Source organism: Neopsephotus bourkii, unplaced genomic scaffold (assembly GCF_033783945.1).
Source record: "Neopsephotus bourkii isolate Nb327-2 ecotype Australia unplaced genomic scaffold, CSIRO-AGI_Nbou_v1 NB_234, whole genome shotgun sequence".
Lineage (NCBI taxonomy): Eukaryota > Metazoa > Chordata > Aves > Psittaciformes > Psittacidae > Neopsephotus > Neopsephotus bourkii.
The window spans coordinates 17,631,224-17,651,015 of record NW_026900744.1 but is presented as its reverse complement, the minus strand read 5'-3'; the positions used below and the strand labels follow the sequence as shown (position 1 = coordinate 17,651,015).

Here is a 19,792-nt window from a genome sequence, read left to right as displayed (position 1 = left end):
GGCTGGCCAGTGGGCAAGGTCTGCCACAGCTTGACATGATGCCTGCAAGCTGCCTGCAAAGATCACTTCGATGCTGTCCTGCCACCTCCCCATGCCCACCCCACCAGCCCCAGCCAATGGCTCCTCACCCGTTGTGTCTGGTTGTTGGTGACCAGCTCGTAGATGGGGGCTGCTTTGGTGACCTCCAGCAGGATGGGCTTGGCTGGCACGTCGGGACTAGAAGTGACATGGCAGAGTGGGCAGGAGGAGGGGCAGCGCCCGCGGCTCTGGCACTCCATCCGCACACCGGCTGCCATGCGCTTGGTGCCTGACTCGGACAGGCTGGCGATGTACTCGGGGAAGGTGAGCACCTTGGGGTCCCGCTCACGCTCCTCCGACTCATCCGAGGGGGAGTTTCCTGGGAAAGGAGGAAAAGAGGGGCACCAGGGTGGGCTCCAAGCCATCAGTAAGCGGATGGAAGGGGGCCAGTGCCCTGCCATCCACCCAGGAGAGAGGCAATGCTGCCTAGAGACCCTTCTGTATTCTTCAGAGGTCCCCATTTCCTCTGTAGGGATGAGGTGCTCACTGATCTTCAGAAGAGGAATCAGGACTAAAAGTCCATTCTGGACTCTACCATCAGGTTATTTTGTCTCCCAGTGCCTCAGCTTCCCCAGCCCAAGCTCTTTGCCTGCCACTGGGATGAACCACCCTTGCAGCAGGTCTCCGCAAGAAGAAGCCTCCTTCATGTGGCTGGAGATTGATGAAGGATCTGTGTGGGCACCTTCACCCCATGCTGATGCCCCATTAAAGCCCCTGACCAAACCATTCCACTGCAAAAGCCCTCCTGGCACCACAGCTGATTTCTTCAGTCAACTCACTCAGTTCACAAGGATTTCCATCAAAGCTAATGTGACAGACCTGAAGATGAGACCAGAGAGGATGAGCGTCAGTCCAGGGCGCACACAGTCTATGCTGACTCAGTGCCTTCTTCCCATCTCGAAGATGCACAGCCAGCAGCACCAAAAATCTCAAAATGAGCAGGGAAGACTTGTCAGTGTCTCAAGACACCCAGGAAGCTCCTGAGATGGCTACAAAGCCACCAAGCCTCTCTCCAGCCCCATCATCCCTCCTGCCCTCAGTCCCTATGCAGGGGAAGGGACACTGGAAGCAGTTCCCTTTCAGGACATGGCTCTAGCCTGGCTCCTATCTCTTTGCACTGTCATGGGGCATGACAGAGGTAGACAAAGTTGTAGTTGAGCAAGGAGATAGGGTCTTTCCCTAAGGGCTTAGCATCATCTTGAAGTGAAAGAAAATGGTGACATGAAGGCAGATATGTCACCCATTGGGACCACAGACTCCCAGCCTGTGAAGAAACTAAGGGCTCGTTTACCTTCTGCCCCGTGTGCATGGGGGACTATCTGCAGGTCCTGCCCTGCTGACCCTGCAACTCAACAGGCTCAGAACAAAGATTTGCACCAGGAAAGCATCACCATGGTCTATGCTTTTCACAGTTCCATGTGAAGGTGCCTAATGGTTGATGCCATTGTGTCCACATCACACAGGGCAGTGAGCCAGACCCAGCATTTGGTGGACTTTTCTCTAGCACTCCCATAGCAGGAAATAATTTGACACAAGGGGAAAAGTCCTGGCACAGCAGTCAAGTAGGTAGGATCTGCTCACTGCTGCCCTGGCTAGCATCACTCTGCTGCTGTGAGCTTTGCCATGTGGGGACCAGTGCTCTTCACCTGAAACCCCTGCCAAAGGATGTCCTTGGGTCTACACTGAAGAAAGCTGGGCCCAGAGGGACTACTGTTGATGGTCAGTGGGGTCAGAGGAAGCTGAAGGATCCCCAGGCAAAGCCTCTCTCCTGGAACAGGTTCAGAGCATCAGCAGTGGTGGCTTGGTGCAGGCTGGCTGCTGTGGAGACCTGCCAGAGAGCACACCCATGGCTTAATAGGAAAATCTTCCTATTTCAAAGGCTTACTGAGAAGAGGGCCAGCACTAGCCTATCCTCAAGACTCCTGCAAAGAAAACAAGGCTGTTGAACAAAGCCTGGGGTACCAGAGCATTACTCTGCCCCCCCCAGGAAGCTGGAAATGGATCACTTTGGGCTGGCTGTGAATTGCAACTTAGCAGGCACCGAGGGAAAGCAGAGTAGCCAGGGAATGATTTGTCTCTTGCAATTTCTCAATCAATATCCAGCTCCTGACGTTTGCAAACAAAGAGCAAAGGAGAGAAAGTGGCAGGTGCCAGAGTGAAAACGAAACGCGATATTGTGGGTGGAAAGAGACTGCCAGACCTGAAAAGCCTCCAAGCAGGAAAATCAAAGAGGAGGAAATTGCAGGGGAAAAAAAAAGTACTTGCAATCAAAAGATGATACATCTGGAGACAGCCCACAGCAAAACAGCAATGGGTCTGTACTCTAGCAGGTGGGCTTGGGAAGATGTCCAGGCTGCAGGAGGTCTGAGCACACAGGATCAAGACTCAGGCTCGGAAAGAAGCCTTACCCACGTAAGAGCCCTTGGAGAGAAAACAAACATCTCTGTGGCCAGGACACAGCAAGAGCAGCACTATGAGGTGGTGCCAATGCTGAGAATTATGAAGCTTCATGATGGAAACGATGCGGTGCTCATGGTGCCTGTGAGCTCCATGTGAGCTGCCTGCACCTGGGAGCTCCTGGGCAGGGATCAACAAACCAAGGTCACCTCAAAAGCAGCATCTCCACTCAGCGTCCCCCTGTCTGGGCTTGGGAGCTGGCTCCTGTTTGCTGCACAAACCTGGGTGGTGCAACCCAACATCCCCAGCACAGGCAGCAAAATGCCTGCAGGCAGCTTTGCAGAGGCCAGCACAAGAGATGCTGTGGTCCTGCTGACAGCTGGCAGCAGGCAGACATTAGGCTGCTGCTGCTCTTGGAGAGCCTGCATCCAAACCAGCCATCACCTCCCTGCAAAACCCCTTCCACCACGGACCCTTCACACCTCACTTCGGTGAGGACACCAGAGGAGGTGCAGCAGTGCCAGATGCCCTCTGCACCATGGGGAACCTTCCACTTCATAACTGTCTTCCAGACACTAAAAGCACATTGCTGATAGCCCTGGAGACGAAAACACATTCAAAGGAGAAAAGTCTTCCACTTGCCATAGGATGCAAGTGGAAGAGAGCAGATATGGCAGAGACAAAAGGAAGGAAGTAACAAGATTAAAGACAAATAACAGTTAAGTCCAGAACAAGGCAGGACGGCTTGGTGGGATTAGTGCATTCATCTTCCATCTCCCTGGGGATGTAGTATTTATCTTCCTTTCTGGCCCAGACTAATGCTGCTGCAGTACATAGTTCTTTGGCCAGCTTCAAAGGGTGCAAATAAGAAAAACAGATGGGACACAGCCCTGACATGAAATAGGCACTTCCCTGCTATGCTTCTCCCTCCCATGGGGTGGCTGTACAGACCCTTCCTTGGGACAAGCAGGGCTCTTACCTTTGCTGATGTCCTCATACTCCAGCCAAAGCTGCCTCTGGACCTGCCTGTTGGGATACCAGATGGAGCAGGACTCCTCAAAGCCATACACTGCCTCCTGGATGTAATGATTGCCAAACTGGTCTAGCAGTGCCATGAAATCTCCACGGGAGGTGGCCCCATCCAGAGAGTGGAGTGCATTGCTAAAGGCTGGGAAGAAGATGGGAGGAGATGCTCAGATCCCAGAGAACCCCAAGCCATTGCAATCTCCCTGCACCTTGCAATGGGGAGCCAAGCCCACCACTCCTTCTTCACTTCTTCCCCCCATCCTCATACACTTACACTGGGAGATGGTCATCTGGTTGAGCCGGACATGGTACATGACAGACTGCACCTTCCAGTGCTGCAAAAGGGGGTACCCAGACACCTCACTGAAGTTCACCATTCCTGCCAGAGAAAAGACACAGGGGCTCAGAGCCACTGCCCAGGGATGCCTTACCATGGGGATGGCCTCAGCCCCTTGCGCTGTGCCTGGGGCAATGCTGCTGGTGGGGTGGAAAGAAACTGGGGAAAAGGACTGTGCACACACCACATCCCCCTGAGGAGGCAGCGAGGCATTCAGAGCAGAGGGTCAGCTGCTCCCTGGCAATTAAAACCACGGCTTTGAAGGAAGGCACATGGGCTCATTTCATCCTGTGACTGGGGGCTCTGTGTCACAAGATAATGAGCCTCCTCCTGTACTCCCCTTCTGCTTCCTTTCCAGTGCCCGCTCCCAAGTCCTGCCCAGGTGTGCTAATTATTTCACTAATGAGAGCTACCCTTTTTAATGAGCTGTCTGCAGGCCTGGGAACGGTCACCGTCACGCCATGTGTCCCCAAGTGTGGCCAACCAAGAGGCCACAGGTCACCTTTGTCCAGTACTGAGCCGAACAGGAGACACACATACAGGGAAAACTGCCCTCCTGTCAATGCTCATGCTCCCTCAGGACATTATAGCAGTAATGGGGCTGAGCAGAACCCAAAGTGTCTCCTTCTAGGGGCAAAGATATCCCATTGTCCATCCATTGCATCCATATGCATTATGGGAACAAGAAACTCATGGAGACTAGGGCTGGGTAGCCACTGCCTAGAGAACAAGCCAAGGCATGCAGTAACTCAGCTTCCATGAGCAGAGGGACAGAGGCCACCGAGCCTTGGCCAAAGTCCCAGAAATTGAATTGAAGGGTGCTCATGGCTCTGATTTTGGTGATCAGAACAACCCTCGTGTGCTAAGCAGGATGCTTGGACACAGCCACCTCCTCCCTCGCAGCTCCACTGCTGTACAGCCATCATGGCTCGTCTCCACTTGACAGCAAAGCAGCAAACTCTGCTGCTAACCAGCCTCACAGCAGGAGTTCAGGAGGATAACTGGGCATCCCCCGCTCCATAACAACAAATGAAGGCAGAGAATAAGGAGGATAAGATCTTTTGCCTTCCAGTGCCTCTCCCTTCGGTGTTGGCTGCTACCAACACAGCTTCAAAGCCTTGCTCTTCCCTGTAAAGTGTTTATGCAAAACCAGCCCTTCCTTACTCAGCAGCTCTGCCTCTTGTGTATTCACAGCAATATCCAGACCTGCTCACTGACAAGCAGAGAAGATTTTACTAATTTTCCCTTTTTTTCTTTTCTTTTCTTTCTTTTTTTTTTTTTTTTTTTTTTGATCAGGCACAAAGAGCCAGCAGAGCAGTGGGAAATTAATAGGATAATTTACTGGCTTCTGCCTCCCTGGCATAATTGCCAGGGGAGTCCCAGTCTCATAACCCTGCTCTGATGCTGAGTCCACAGAGGCAGTGCCTTCCTTACAACCACGTAATCATGTCAAGGGCAGCAGAGCCCCATGGAGAGGCAGGTGTCCTCCATCACTTCCAGGCAGGGCTGAGTATCCCCATGGCTGCAGGAGTGACCCACCAGACACAGCTCTCTTGGGGTATCTCAGGCCTGTGGACCCACTGTCACCCTTCTCCTGCCTGCATCTGCCTGCACACACACTTACATTGCCATGTGCTGTTGGGGGAACCAGCACCCATTGCACCCTGCATGCAGCCCACATATGCTCCCCAAAACCCTCCTAGGAGCTCTGCCAAATGAAGTGAATTCACAAGGTCTTGTAAAATACCACCCTGCAGACACCTTCCAAAATAACCTTACTATCCGCACCTCTCTTTTAGTAGCTGCCCAGTGTCCTTAGCAATTTCAGCCAATGGCAACAAACACCAAGGAAACAAAGGCTATTCATCAGTGCTGGCAACTTGGTGGAAGAAGGGTAATTTCTTGAAGGTTATGTACAAATCCATTATAATCCTGTTGCTCATGGCCCACGATGCTCTGGCAGGACAAACCAAGACGTTCTGGTTTGCTTGAGGCAGGTTTTGAATGCTTCATTATATATGAAGCATATATTACCATATATGACAAAGGGTTCCTGATTTGGAAATACTTTTGGAAAGATACTTGGAAAATTTGTTTGCCTTGAATTAAAAAAAAATCCTTTTTGCAAATACTCCAAATATCCAATAGACCCTTGAGCTTTTACACCACACCATGAATCTGCAGCCTCTCCCTCTCCTTTGTTTTTAATGCTTTCCTCTTAAGCCCTGCTGCTGCAAATGAACACAGGATGCTAAATCCAGACCAGATATATCTCCTGAGAGGGTTAGGTGATGAAGCCACCCACACCAATACCTGCCCTGTTGGGAGAGTGTAGGTCCAGTCAGACATACTCACCAGTGAGGAACTCAGGATCGGGCATGGGGTCAGAGAGCTGCTCTTGGCACTGGTTCTCCAGGGGCACTGTGGCCACCACCAGCCCATCTGGCAGCTGTTGCTCCAGGCCACGGGCAAAGTTGTTCTGCCTGGAAGTTAATTGCAGAGAGGAGAACAGGGCTGGAAAACAGGGGAACTGCCAGGGATCATCTTCACCAGCCAGTGACCAATGCCATAAAGGCACCCAACAAGAAGTCTTTCCTTCGGGCACAGGTCACAAAGATATCTACTCTGATGGAAAGCTTCAGATATGCCCTGCCCACCGGCCCCTCCACCTCCCACAAAGCTTGGCCAGACATGGATGGACCAGGCAGTCTGCTAAGGTCCAGCCCCACGTGGTTTCCCCTGCTGCCTTCTTGAGAGGATGGTGAGGTCTGACCCTGCTGGGGTCACCTCCCCACATCCCCAGCTCACCTGAACGTCCCTTTGAGCACCTGTCCTGCAGCCACCTCCTTGGAGTGGTTTTTGTAGCCATAGAAGATCTCCCCAAATAGCGTCTGGTTCATGGGCAGCTCACGGGGCTCACCGCAGTCCCCCACCTCGGGGCACGACTCCGAGATGAGCTGGCATGACCTCCCGTCTGTGGCCAGCTTGTAGTCCTCAATGCACCTGGGAAGCCAGCACAGGGTCCACCATCAGCTGCAGCCTCCACCCATAGGGAATGGGGCCACCCCAGCAGGGACATCTGGAACAGAGGAAACCCTCCCTCCCAGCGCTATGAGCTCAGGGTGGCAGCAGCAAAGTACAGCAGCACTTCAGGAGTGTCCCAATGGCTGAGGCAGCAACGGGTCACTCACCCACAGAACATGAGGATGTTGTAGAGCAGGGGGTCATCAGGCAGGGGGACCATCTGCTGCAGGCACAGCTGCTCACAGCCGCCATTGAAGCCATCCGAGCAGTCCACACCGACGTGACGGTCATAGCAGCCTGTGCCATCCTTCATGGGGCTCAGTCCTGTTGGGCACTGGCAGGGGTGGGAGAAGCAAGAGGTAAAGTCCCTGAGCAAGTACTCTGCCCAGGGGCTCAAGCAGAGGGGAGGGCTCCAGCACTGCTCTCCATTGGAAATCGCAGCCTGAGAGCTGCTCAGGGGCTGCAGGACGGGTGGCTGCAACACTGCCCACCACTGCAGATATTCCTCCCGCACAGAAGCCTATTTGCAGCCCTGGGGAGTGCAGACCCTGGGATGGGAGCCACCCAAGCTGCTCCATACCAAAGTAATGTGCTGGAATCAAGCCTGCTTACCAGCACCCATCTTCAGTGAACACCAAAGCAATGCTGTGCTTTCCAAGCCCACCCTGTGCCCCATACTCACAGCCTCCACCCTGATGTCCAGCTCCAGTGGTATCACAGCAGGATTCCCCAGCCCCACAAACACCTCCATTTTGAGGCACACATTTTCTCTGCAGAGCAAAGCAGCTGTGCTGTTTTGGGGATAGGGTACATGTGTGAGTGATGTGGGACCTCCCAGAGAGCCAGCAAGCTGATGAGATCTCACTCCTTTGTGCATGTGTGCAGCAAGGTCAGGGATGGAGGAGATATCAGCCCAGAAACATCTCTTCTTGTTGCAGAACCCCAAAATAACCATCCTGAAGCAATGGCAAAGGAGGAAAGATGCAGCCTTTCCCCTTCCACTCTCCCCCTCCCTGTGCACACTGAAGGAGATCTGCAGATCCCCAGAGGACCACGCACCACACAGCCTGTCGAATCCAGCTTGCGGTCTGAGATGCAGCGGAAGTTCTTGCTGCAGCCCCCATTGTCCCGGGAGCAGTCACGGACGGGGCCAAAGGAATCAAGGAGGACCTCCAGGCTGTCGAAGGAGGAGGAGGTCATCAGCTCTTCCCTGTGAGGAGGAGGAGGAGGAGGAGTGTCACAGCTCTGATGAGATGTTGCAAACATATGCATGACCGCGGCTGCTGTGTGGGGTGTTCTGGAGCTCAGGTCCCCCTCAGTCTGACAGCGAACAGAATGGCAGCCAAGCTTTTAGAGAGAGGCAGGGGCTACTGAGATAATGACAGCTACCTCCGAAAGCTCAGCTTTGCAGGCACTAAATGGGGCAGATCAAAGCACATGCTAATTTGCACCTGCAAAGTGTGGGATTGGGGCCCCAGCTCTCATCAACCCTCACATGCTTTGAGTTGGTCTTCTCACTCTAAGGACATACTGCCAATTTGTTTGCTTGAAATGCATCCTAAAAACCTCTCCCCACCGTTGCACCTACCTGACCTCCACTGCATCCTCCATGACTGTCATGTCGGTCTTGCACTTGGCGGAGGGATTGATGGCCAGCTCAGCTGGTGGGATGACAAAGCTCTTGCTCAGAGGCAGCCACATACCTTCCCCCAGGGTATAGGTGAACCTGACAGGGAAAGCAGCAAAGGCTGGCATGGAGTGAAATGCCAAGTCCTGAGGGCTGCCTCCACCCAAATCCAAGCCCTTGAGGCTCCACCCTGCCTTGCAGGAATGCCAGCCCAAGCAAAGACAGATGGGTTGTGTCAGACACACAGTGGTGTGGCTCCTCTGAATGCACCCAAATGACCCCTCAAAAGCACATGTAATTTAGGTAATTACAAAAAAAAAGGCACTTCCCTTTTTTGGTAGAAGTCCTCATTCAGAGCTAAAACCTTTTTCTTGTCGGGAATGAAGAAGAGGAACAGACTGCTGGGCATCCAGCATCCCACATGGCAGCTGTAGTAGAACCTTCCCAGCCATGCTCGCATGTCCCCAGGAGGTGGCACAGGACAGCTGTGCTCAGCCCTACCAGCTGGAGTACCAGCCTGCCCGTATGCCCTCCGTCATATCTTTGAGCCCCCAAGTGTGCTGACCAGGTTGCCTTTACCACTTACCGAAAAATCTTGTCGGATGGCTGCTCACCCAGCACCAAGTCAAAGCCACGCTGGAAGATAGTGTATGGCCAAGGCCTAGAAGAGAAACCCAGAAACATCACACTGGCATTGCCCCTGCGCACTCACATCACTGCCCCTGCTTAGGCCCTAGCTCTTGCGCAGAGGGGTCCTGGGATGAGGTGACTCAAACCAAACCAGGACAAGGTGATAAAATAGCCCCACCTCCAAGATGTTAATTTTGGGATTCTTACATCAGATCCTCACCCCAGCCCCAATCTGCCAACATGTCGGTGGTGTATCACACCCATTATTTTAGGACATAGTGCATTCCAGTTGCCCCCACATCCATAAGCATTAAGCTTCTGCATGCTCAGGTACCACCTGCCCAGACCTCATTTAGGGTTTGGTGTCACAGCCATGGAATTGCAAAAAGAACTAAACCACAGCTGAATTCTCTCTGTGAGGCTTTTGCAAGGGAGCATGTGAGGTCTGGGGCCACAGCTTCACCACCTTCCTTATTGCCCTTGGATTTCATTGTTTCAGGAGGGGAACTGAGGAAGCCTCAGCCTCTGTGAGACTCTGAAAATGGGTCTGGAAGACAAGCTGGGAGCCTGGAACCAAGCAGGATGGTCCCATCTCCTCCATCCCTGCTGCCCTAGGTAGTACAGCATAACGTGCAATCATGATTCAGTGGCTGGTGCCCTTTAGTGGGACACCCATGGCCACAACACCTTGTGATCTGCATCCCCCAGCAGCAAAGCCCCACTGGAAGAGCATCACTTGCAGAGCAAGGCTGACATGGCAGAACAAGGGGAGGCACCCGGACTCAACTGTGGTGAGTTTTGAATTAGCCAGCACAAAAAACGCTCCCAAAAGCTAAAGCTCCAAATTCTCTTTGCAAGAGCTCAGATCTGGGGAGGGAAAGCTTTTCCATGCCGTTGCATCACCGCTGTTAAAATTCAGGGTGAGAGTATCAGGTGCTGCTGACAAGCCTGAGGATTTTCTCCAGAGGCAATTACAGCTCTTCTGCACAAGCACTTTAATTTCTAATCTGAAGTTATTTCAGCAAGGACAAAAAAAAAAGAAATAAAAATCCTGATTGCAGGATTACAGTGCACGTCTCATTTCCTTGCTGGCATACAATGCCATTTTCCCATCCGGTCGGCTGGGAGAGGGGGATTACATTCAGCCCACAGATCGGATTGACCTGAATGAGGTCAGCTTCAGTCAGAAAGCGATGTGCTCCTTGCGTCTCGACGACACCTTGAATGCCACACGCCTCCGCCTTCCAGTGCTACCGCAGATGGGTTTTATTCTTGCTTCTCAGGAGCACGCCAGGCAAGGAACAAAAGCAGAGGCAAGGTATTGTTCCACATTGACTTGGGTAGAAAAGCAGTTATGAAGAGCTGCTCTTGGCTTGCAGCAGGGCTCAGCACCGGACAGGCACTGCAGAGTTGTGGTGGCTGACAGACTCTGCCGGATGGCACATCTGGCAGTCAATGGATGCCAACACATCTGGGACACACTGTAGGTGGGTTTGCACCTGCTTGGGAGATGGAAGTCAGTGCCCAGGCCATGCTGCATCCACCCAGGCTGCAATTGCCATCTGTGACTAAAATTTGTGTAATGATGGTTTTCAGCTGGGAAAGGTTTCCATGCTGCAGGATGATACCATGTGGCAGCTCTCCAGCCTTCCCCACTTTGCCTCTAGTGGGGGTCACAAAAGGCCTATTAAAAGGAATGTTCAGCCTTTAGCTATGTGCATACATGGCAGAAGACAATCAACGCTGTAGGCACCACTGAGCTTGCAAGGACATGGTGCCTTATGAGGTAAGCCTGGAAACAGTCTACATGCAAGACCTCCAGCTCAAGAAGAGGCACTTGTCTACCTTCATCTGTGAGGAAGCTCTCCAGGAGCTCAGCACTGACATTTCCACCCACACCCCCTTGCTGACTTGTGCCTCCTGCTGCAGAGGATGGGGCAAGATCTCCTCCTTCAGGGACACCTCACCTTCTCCATCACTGTGTTTTGTCCCCTGTGCCCCTGTCACTCTGTTACTCCCTCCTTCATCTCCTGTGCACACATGTACGCCCAAACAGCTGACTCTTTCCCTTCATTTTGTGATCACTAGAGCTACATCACTGCTCTGGTTTTTGTTGCTTTTGGCAGGTATTTTGATTGCATGGCCCTCAGAGCTCAGAAGAAAGCAGGACTGATCAGAAGGTGCTCTGTGCCTGACCAGGTTGGATTAAATGAGCCAGAAATTATAGCTCTCAGCTCCCTGCAAGCCTTGGCATTAAGGTAGGCATCTGAAACAATAAAATAGGGGATCACTAGGGCAGCTGAGAAACAACAAATTCCCCACACTCAGTCAGCTAGTTCCCATGGCCAAAGGTGTATTCCTGAAATGATCTTCAGGCCTCTGATTTTTCCAGCTGGACCATCAGCTATGATTTGCTTTGCATTTAGGCTTGAGTGGAAGCTCCCAAAATACCACTAAACCTAGTGTTGCTGGTGATGCTCTAACCCACGTCAAGAGGACCCCAGCCACATTTGAATTGCAGCCCCAAGAGGACAAGGCCACATTGACTTCCAGCACTGAGAACTGTGCTCCTGCCAGTCTTTGCTCCGTGCAAAGCTCTTCTAAATAAGAGGGGTGGGATGAGCAATCAAAGCCCACTGCCTGTGACCACACTGAGCTAACCTGGAGCAGCTGGTTTGAGAGGAGTTGGCAGGGAGGTCAGAATGGCTGCAGGAGACAGTCTTTGCAGAGGACTCTGAGAAGTCACTGCATGTGAGCGTGGCTGAAACACCAGTGGAGAAGAAGGTAATTTACTGTTATGACACTGAAATATGTGACTTTGTGTCTAATTCCCTGACTCCCTGTGCTCCTGGGGGTTCCCACAGAGCAAGCAGCATGAGGATGGCCATGCCCAACTCCATCATGGCATCAAAACACCAGCTTCAAGTGTATGCTGGGAGCAAGTGGTGCACATAATGACACTCACCATATCCCTTCACTGGCAGCTCAGGGGTTCAAGCCTAGGCTGAAAAGACAAGAAGCATCCCAGCAGCACTGGCACCCCTCCTGCAGCCCCAGTGGGTTTCCACAATGACCAAGTTGGGGACCCATGAAGAGCCTACACTACCCTGATGGGGGACAAGCAGAAGGCAGACAGCACCGAGCTGCCGACTTCTACCACTGGTGATGCCCATCCCTGCTCTTCTCTGACTTTGCTTTGCTTTGCAATGGCTTTGCTCAGGCTTCAGCTGCCGATGCCTCTCCCCTTCCCACCTCCCCACCCGCTGCCATCCCTTCCAAGCAGCTCTTTATTAAAAATGCTAATGCTGGCACTTTCTCCCTAGGCTGCCCATAAATCTGCAAGCAGAATGGGGTGGGAGGAGGAGGCGGATGGGTGGTTTGGTGAAAGGATCTGAAAGAAAGAGGAGCTTTTTATCTGGACGTCCTTTAAGCTCGCAAAGCCGAGGCACACAGCAGGGGATGGAGAGAGGCAGAAGGAAAAAATAGAAAAAAGGGGTGGGAAAAATGAGAAGAAGGGGGAAAAAAAGACTTTAAGCAGAAAAGTGCTTTCCTTGTCACTTCAGTGCTTCCCTGGCTCCTTTGTGGGGTGGGGAGAGGGTAGTTCATGGGGATGGTACAGGAGGAGCAGGTGTACAGCCAGAGAGGGAAATAACTGCATGCCTAAGAGAAGAGGCACCCCAGGGAGGGGAGGTGGGTGCACAGGGCACAGGCCATCACCCTAATTCAGATCTTGTGTGGGGAAAAATGGCTGCAAGGAAGCAGGGTGGAGAAAGGGGTAACTTGTTCTGCATGGGAGGAAGGCTGTGGTGGCCACCACTTGCCGGCTGCTAGAAAATGAAGAGAGTACCCAGCCAAACACGTTCACTAAATTGCCTTAAAGTGACCTAGAGCCTCACCATGCTGGGGTAAAGCCCACTACAAGTTGAAAGGGCACGTTGATAAAGACCTCTTAAATGCAGACCATCTTAAATCTCATCGGGTGTCTGAAAAGGGCATCCAGGCAAGAACAGCACATGGGGATGGGAAAGCCATGGGCCATCATAGGATTGATCTTAGGGCTGAGATGAAGAAGTACAAATGAGGGCAGGTAACAGTTCATTAACTAAAGGCAGAATGAGCTGATTTGACTTTTGGTCAAGTCATACCACAAAGTAACCGCAGGAACTGGGTTTGATGAGCAAAGACAAGGCAGGATTGGCTGGATTGCTGGAAACTGCATCCTACTCGGGAAATGTTAGTGTTAAGAGCGGAAAAGCAGCTAATTAACAATGCATATCAAAGTAGGAAGACAGACTGTGAACACACAAGCAGCAACAGCCAGGTTTGCTTAAAACAGATGAAGAGAAGCACAAAAAAAGCAGCTGATCAAATGTATCTGCTACCCATGATCAAAAATGTCTTACTTTTTGAAAAATCAATGAAGATTTAGGGACTGGATGTATTGGGTAAAATGTGTACCACAGAGGCATGGATCTCAGCATGGTACCCAAAATACACACAACACACAAAGCCTTGCTGCCATCACCAATAAAGGTCAAACAGGAGCTCACCTTCATGAGCAAAATTAGATGCTGCTGAGTGAACAGACTCCAAGTCAACCCGTAATCACTGTAAATAAAACAAACCAATGGCAAACCTATCTAAACAAAAGGGTTGGAATCAGTTTTCAGATAAAAATGCCACCCTAGGAAAGCAAAAGAGGTCATAGCCAGATCATGTTGCTCCCAAGCACACACAGAGGGATCTGCAGAGCCCACTGTTCCTGCTTTGCTGACTTCCCCTTTGCTAAGGGCCACGTGGCTTCTCTGGGGACTGACTTGCCTCCTGGCTTGTGCTACCCATGGCTGCAGCACATCGCTCCAGTATTGGAGGAGTTAGGAGCATATTGGAGAAACAATGGTCAGAAACAATTCAGGCACAGTTGATCTTGCCCTGGGATGGGGGGAAAGATTAGAGGATTTGCAAACATCGCTATCAGGTGAGCCTGTGGACAACCCTTTTTAGGCTAGAGTTTGGAGTGAGCTGGAGTGCAACAAAAGACAGCATGGCCTGGTAGCTCAGCCTCCACCCCCAAAAAAACATAAATACCAGATTAAAGTTACAAGTTTTTCAGTTATATGGGCTCTGACAAGATGCTGGACATGACAGAGAGGCGTGACCTCGGGGAGGCCCAGGGTTCACAGGGACAGGTAGAAGATACTTCCACCGTCACAAGCCCTTGCAGACGGAGCTGCACCAAATAGCCCTTGGACATAGGAACAGATTGCAGTGCGGAAAAAAACCCTCATTAAACATCAAGCTGGCCTTGGCATCACAATGCTTAGAGTGGACACGCCTTCAAGAGCCCCTATAAATAGTGGAAGCTGCAGCAGGGACAGTTAAGTGTGGTTTCAGCTGCTGCCATTTTCTGAAACAAAAATCTGTCAAGTTCAAGGAAGAAACACAAAATTACCCTGGCTTCAAACAGCTCGAGAGAGGGGCTCTCAAAGGGTGGCATTGAAAAAGCCCCAACACTGCAGTGTCAAAGCCTTGAGAGCCCAGAGAAGGGCAGGAGGACTTCAGCAGCCCCATCATAGTCTAGGGCTGTGTTGCACCTTGGGGAAAATGAGATCTGCTAGGTTTCTCTGCCCAGAACAGAAAAGGATGTTGGAAATACAGCATACAATTTGTCATAGCTAACTTTGGTATATAAGGAGAGACCCAAGGCAATATGTATCCTAGCCGAGTAGGAACACAGCTGCAGAAGGAAAGTAGAAGCTCAAGCATGAACATGGAGAAGGCTCCCATGGAGACACTGGGATACAGCTGTGTTGGAAAAGTGGCCCCAAATCCCCCAGAGGAATAGAGTAGGTCCTGGGCATCTTTCAGAATGGCATTGCCGAGACTACAGCTGGGTCTGGATCTGAGAACAGAGGGCTTCAGGAATTAATTTGTCCTTCTTGCCCCTGGCTTCTCTCCTGCTTGTTACCATCTATATTTTTTCCTCCAATTCACCTGAAAGCAACTTTTTCTCCACTCTCCCTTTAGAGAACGGAGCAGCTAGGTCAGGAAGAAGCTAACAGAAGAGCAACGTGCATGGGAGGAAAAGCATGAAGCTGCAGTCACACACCCAAGAGCAAAGGAAAAGCAAACAGGAAGGAAGCAAATGCTTCTCCACAGTGCTTATCCATTTTTATTACCTGCCCCAACGAAGTAATTTGCCTTCTTGCTTTTTGCAGGGTGGTGGGTTCAGCACACTGCTGGTAGCTCTGACAGAGGCACAGGCTGGCACCAAAGTCATGTGTGGTTGTGGGCAGCTGTGGGCTCTTTCTAACCCATTCCTAAACCAAACACGTCCCAAAATGGGCAAGTCCCTGGCAGGGGGAATACACCCTCACATGCCCCAGACACCATCACTCAGTGCTTCTTATTAGATGGGCACAGAGGAGCTGAGGACATCCCTGTCAGACACTTGTCTCCTGGGGATGAACAGGGCAGGAAGCCGTATTTCTGCCTGTATTTTCCCAGCTGTGGTTTGGGAACCCTGACCGCACCACTCAGGACATCCCCAGCATGCGGCTACCCGCGTCATGAGCATCGCCCTGTCCCAGCTCAGCTCAGAGCACCCACAACAGTGGCCCTTGTTTCCTGCGGCTGGCTGGTGCTCTGCTTGGGGTTCAATTGCTAAATTGCTTTTAAAACGGATACAGAGCAGTGGTGCTCTCTCCAGGCCCCAGTGAACAGGATTGCAGGCAGGGCCAGCCGGCACTGGCAGCCCCCCACGGCTGCCATCCCCCAGCACAGCAGCACAGTGCGGGTGCCGCCAAGCCCAGCCTTTGATGATTTTTCTCTCCCCGCTGTGAAGACTAATGATTTCAGAGAGGGCATCCTGCCACATGCAGGGCTGCCACAAATCTAGCTGCAGCATAGCAAGATGAGGGGAGGAAAAACGGGGTTGAAGGAAGGTGCCAGGGCACATGGGACCTCCGAGTTTGGGGGTGTCCTGGCTTTCTGCACCAGCTTGTCTTTCTACCTCCAGCCATCCCTGGAAGTCTCCATCTGCACATCAGAGACTCATGAGCGTTAAGGGCCATCTGAAACATGCTCAGGGTCACAGAGAGATGGGAACATTTGGGATCCCCCACCAAATTGTTGCTGAAACAGCAGAAGAAATTCCTTTGCACTTTCAGAGCTGTAAAGCTGTGGAGCAGTGACTGCTCTGTTCCCTCAGGCCATGGCACTGAAGCATCTGATTTGCCCAATTTTCAATAGGGCATCCCTAACCCGAGGCCTCCCTCCTTCACTGGGGCCCACAGCCCAACCTCAGCCCTCCTCTGACACCTCATACACCCAAACTGAAACCCCACAAAATGCAAGATGCCGAAGAGAATGCCAGCAAAGGGAAGAGGAGCAGCCTTTATCTTCTTTAGGGGGTGTTTACTCTGAAACCTAGCCATGGCCTCTTCTACATCATCTCTGATTAGTTGAAAGACTAGAAATCCTCAACTCTTGCCCTCCTGCTGCAGAGCTCAGCCAGGCACTGACCTTATGATTCACCAAGATGCCTCTTTTACCCAAGAGGATTTGCCACAGCCTTACTATGCTGCTGTTGAAGCCAACCAGCTCATGTGTGGATGGCCCAAGCCTGTGCATGCTGTGTCAGGTACACTCACCCCTGGTTCGTTCCCCACTCATTCCGGATGCAGAGGTGCTTATGCACAGGGTCCTTCATGTAACCTTCATAGCAGAGACACTCACCTATGGAGAAAGAGGAGGACATGAGTGTCTTGGAAAGACAAGGCTTTCCATGTGCTTCCCTGCCAAACTCAGCCTGCAGCCACGTGGGGCACCCAGCAGCTTTGTTATCTCACGTGGAGCAAGGCAAGAAAGCATCTTCCCACGGAAGCTAGGTTGAGCAGGCAGAGATGAGCTCCTAAACCCATTGCAACCATCTGACCACCTACCAGTCTCAGGATCACACTGGTGCTCACAGGGGTCCAGGAGGCGCCGGGCGCAGAGGTCCAGGGCCCAGGGCCCACTGGAGTTTTGCTGGGAGAAGAGAACAACCTGCGCCGGGTTCAGCCAGTCACTGGCATCCAGCTGGCTCCCCTCCAGCAGGATGAATCGGCTCCCTGCCACCAAGAGGGGAGTCAGCAGGGGCAACCCACTGCCATCCCCTTCATCCCATGACGGTTCCCTCTATAGCCCGCCTGTTCCACAGCAAATCCTCTGTTCCAGTGCCCATCCCCTCTGCCCTATGATACCCCCCTCCATCCATGCCTGTCTTCTCCAATCCTGTGACAGCCCCCTCCACCCTGTGCCTGTCCCCTCTGCCACTACTGCCACCGCCATCCCACACCCGTCCCCTCAGTCTCACTCCTGTCCCCTCTGTCCCATACTGATGTCCTTCATCCCATGATGGTCCATTCTATCCCGTACTTGTCCCTTCCATCCCACAAAGGTCCCCTCAGTCCTGTGCCCATCCCCCCCGTCCTGCACCCATCCCCCATGTATACTGGTGCCCTCTGTCCTACGCCTGTTCCCTCCATCCTGTACCCCTATTGCATCTGTCCTCTCCATCATTCTCTCCTCTCCTCCATCACAGCTTACAGAATGGGCCAGGAGGGGTGGGTAAGGCAGTGGTGTGCTCACCATCAGCAATGAGGTGCTCAGGGACATGGAGGGTGATCTTCACAACAAGGGGGCAGTTCATGTGGGAAGAGCACACAAGGCTGATGACACAGCTCGTCACACTGATGAGGGTCAATGTGGTCTTGTTAACAGGGCTTCGAGGGGACCCCACTGAAAAAAATTAAAGCAAAGTCAAACTTAGGGGACGCAGGAAGATCTTGGGTGCAGCCAGGAGATCTCAGGGTGCAGAGACCCTGCCCAGCCCACTGGAAATACAGCATCAATCCAATCAAGCTGAACTGTTCTGGATTTCCAAGAGAATGAAGCAGCCTTTGCTGTGGGACCCTCCCTTCCACCTGTGGCAGCAGGGGTCTTCTGGGAGATGGTCTCTCCGGGAGTTTCTCTCCTGCACCCCTGCACTGAAGCATGCTGAGACCTTTGCAGCAGCGAGACTTCAAAGCAGAACAGAGATACTGAGGAGGAGAAAGGTAAATGCAATTTTTCTCTTTTCCTCCCCTCCTCCTTCATGGCACTTCTCTCAGGTTAATTTTGCCATGACAACAGCCTCCTGGATGCCTTTGAAAAAGCACTGGAGAGCCCTAACTCCTTAGGGCGTGCAGGTCTTTGACTTTAAGTCTCTCAGTTGAAGAACCTGAGTGGAAAAAGCTGGCTGGAGGCTGAGCTATTCCCTGCAGAGACAAAAGCCCAAACCAACCTCCCAGCCCCCCTCCCAGCACAGGAGATGACTCCCGCTCCCACCACTCCCAGAAAAACAAGGCACCATCCATCAAACAAGGCTCAATGAAGGAAAACAGACACAAACTCTCCTTCCCAGAGGAGAAAACCTCCCAAAGGGAGGATGCAGGGCAGTGAGCTGAGACTCCTGCCCGGGGACCAAACCTGTCCCCATCCTCTGCTGCACATACAGATTGTACATTCATGGTGCTGGAGCAAACCCAAGGCAGCACCGTGCTGAGCAGCAGCACAGGAGCTCACGGCCCAGCCTTTGAAGCGTGTTACTCATTAATACACACCAGAGCCTGGGAGAAGCCTCCAGCAAAAAATCAGAATATATTTCATTCTCTGCTGAGAAACTGCACCAGAGAGCAGCGGCAGCACTCTGTGGGAACGGGGACTGGTGCCTGCCACAGCAGCATGAACTGTGCCTGGGTTTCCATCGCTTGCCAGTGAGAAGTTTCCAAACCCAGAGAGACAACAACACACAAGGCAAGAGGAGCCCTGGCTTGCCACCCGCCTCCACACCTGCACCCACCTCGGCTGCGCCTCCGGCTCCGTGAGGGGTCTGTGTAGAAGGTCAGCTGGGGATCCGTGTCCGCCTCTGTCCCCGAGTCCCCCTCGGGGTTGAGAAATGCTGAGCCAGCTGCAGGGGACACCAAGTGTAGTCATGGCAGGGCTGGCACTGTGTGACCCCAAGCCGCCACATCCAACATTATCGGTTCAGGACAAGCCATGCCTGAAGATCAGGAGCCCTGTCTGCTGGGCACAGCAGGGACAGCATCCTCTCCCCTTTCCACCATGAACAGCCATGCTCCCTGCCAGGGTTCCCATTGCCTTTCAACTTTCCCCATGGCCATGCGGGTATCATAAAATATTTTCCAAGCCTGACACCATGTTCATCTTTAACTCAACACCATTTGCATCCTTGCAGACACCACTTTTTCAGCTATCCCTATCCAAACCCTTTTTTCCATGCTTTTGCCCAACACTGGCCCTATTTTTCCATCCCAAGGAGGAGCATGGGTGGGTGGAAGCTCAGAGCATCCTGTCTGCCCCAGGGACTCCCCTACCTCGTGCTTTGTTGTTGATGCGCTTGCGCTGGCTGCTGGAGGTGTGGGACAGCAGCGTGGCCTGCTGGTGGTTTGAGTCCACAGGGCTGGTGGCAATGATGTTGTCCTTATACTTGTTCATCAGGGATAGCTTGGCGTTATCGCTTCCTGAGTAGGAAGAATTGAAGGCAAAATCTTTCAGCAGAAAAGATTTTACAAAAGGAGAAAGAGAGCGATTTTCTTGGATCCATCTTCAGCATCTGCATGAGTTGACCA

At 52.3% G+C, this 19,792-nt stretch overlaps 1 protein-coding gene across 2 annotated transcripts in view; it reads right to left on the bottom strand.

Moving 5' to 3' along the window:
- The window catches only part of ASTN1 (astrotactin 1), a 53,817-nt gene that overhangs the window by 7,916 nt on the left and 26,109 nt on the right, over positions 1-19,792 (bottom strand). For both annotated transcript variants that reach the window (XM_061345640.1, XM_061345639.1), the window contains exons 4-17: positions 19,538-19,684; positions 19,003-19,110; positions 17,751-17,900; positions 17,063-17,230; positions 16,772-16,856; positions 9,076-9,150; positions 8,451-8,588; positions 7,922-8,072; positions 7,030-7,196; positions 6,647-6,841; positions 6,194-6,321; positions 3,776-3,880; positions 3,455-3,643; positions 129-397 (exon numbers count right to left, since the gene is read on the bottom strand). In XM_061345640.1, coding sequence (XP_061201624.1) covers positions 129-397; positions 3,455-3,643; positions 3,776-3,880; positions 6,194-6,321; positions 6,647-6,841; positions 7,030-7,196; positions 7,922-8,072; positions 8,451-8,588; positions 9,076-9,150; positions 16,772-16,856; positions 17,063-17,230; positions 17,751-17,900; positions 19,003-19,110; positions 19,538-19,684 — 2,075 coding nt within the window. The remainder of the gene's footprint in view (positions 1-128; positions 398-3,454; positions 3,644-3,775; positions 3,881-6,193; positions 6,322-6,646; positions 6,842-7,029; positions 7,197-7,921; positions 8,073-8,450; positions 8,589-9,075; positions 9,151-16,771; positions 16,857-17,062; positions 17,231-17,750; positions 17,901-19,002; positions 19,111-19,537; positions 19,685-19,792) is intronic.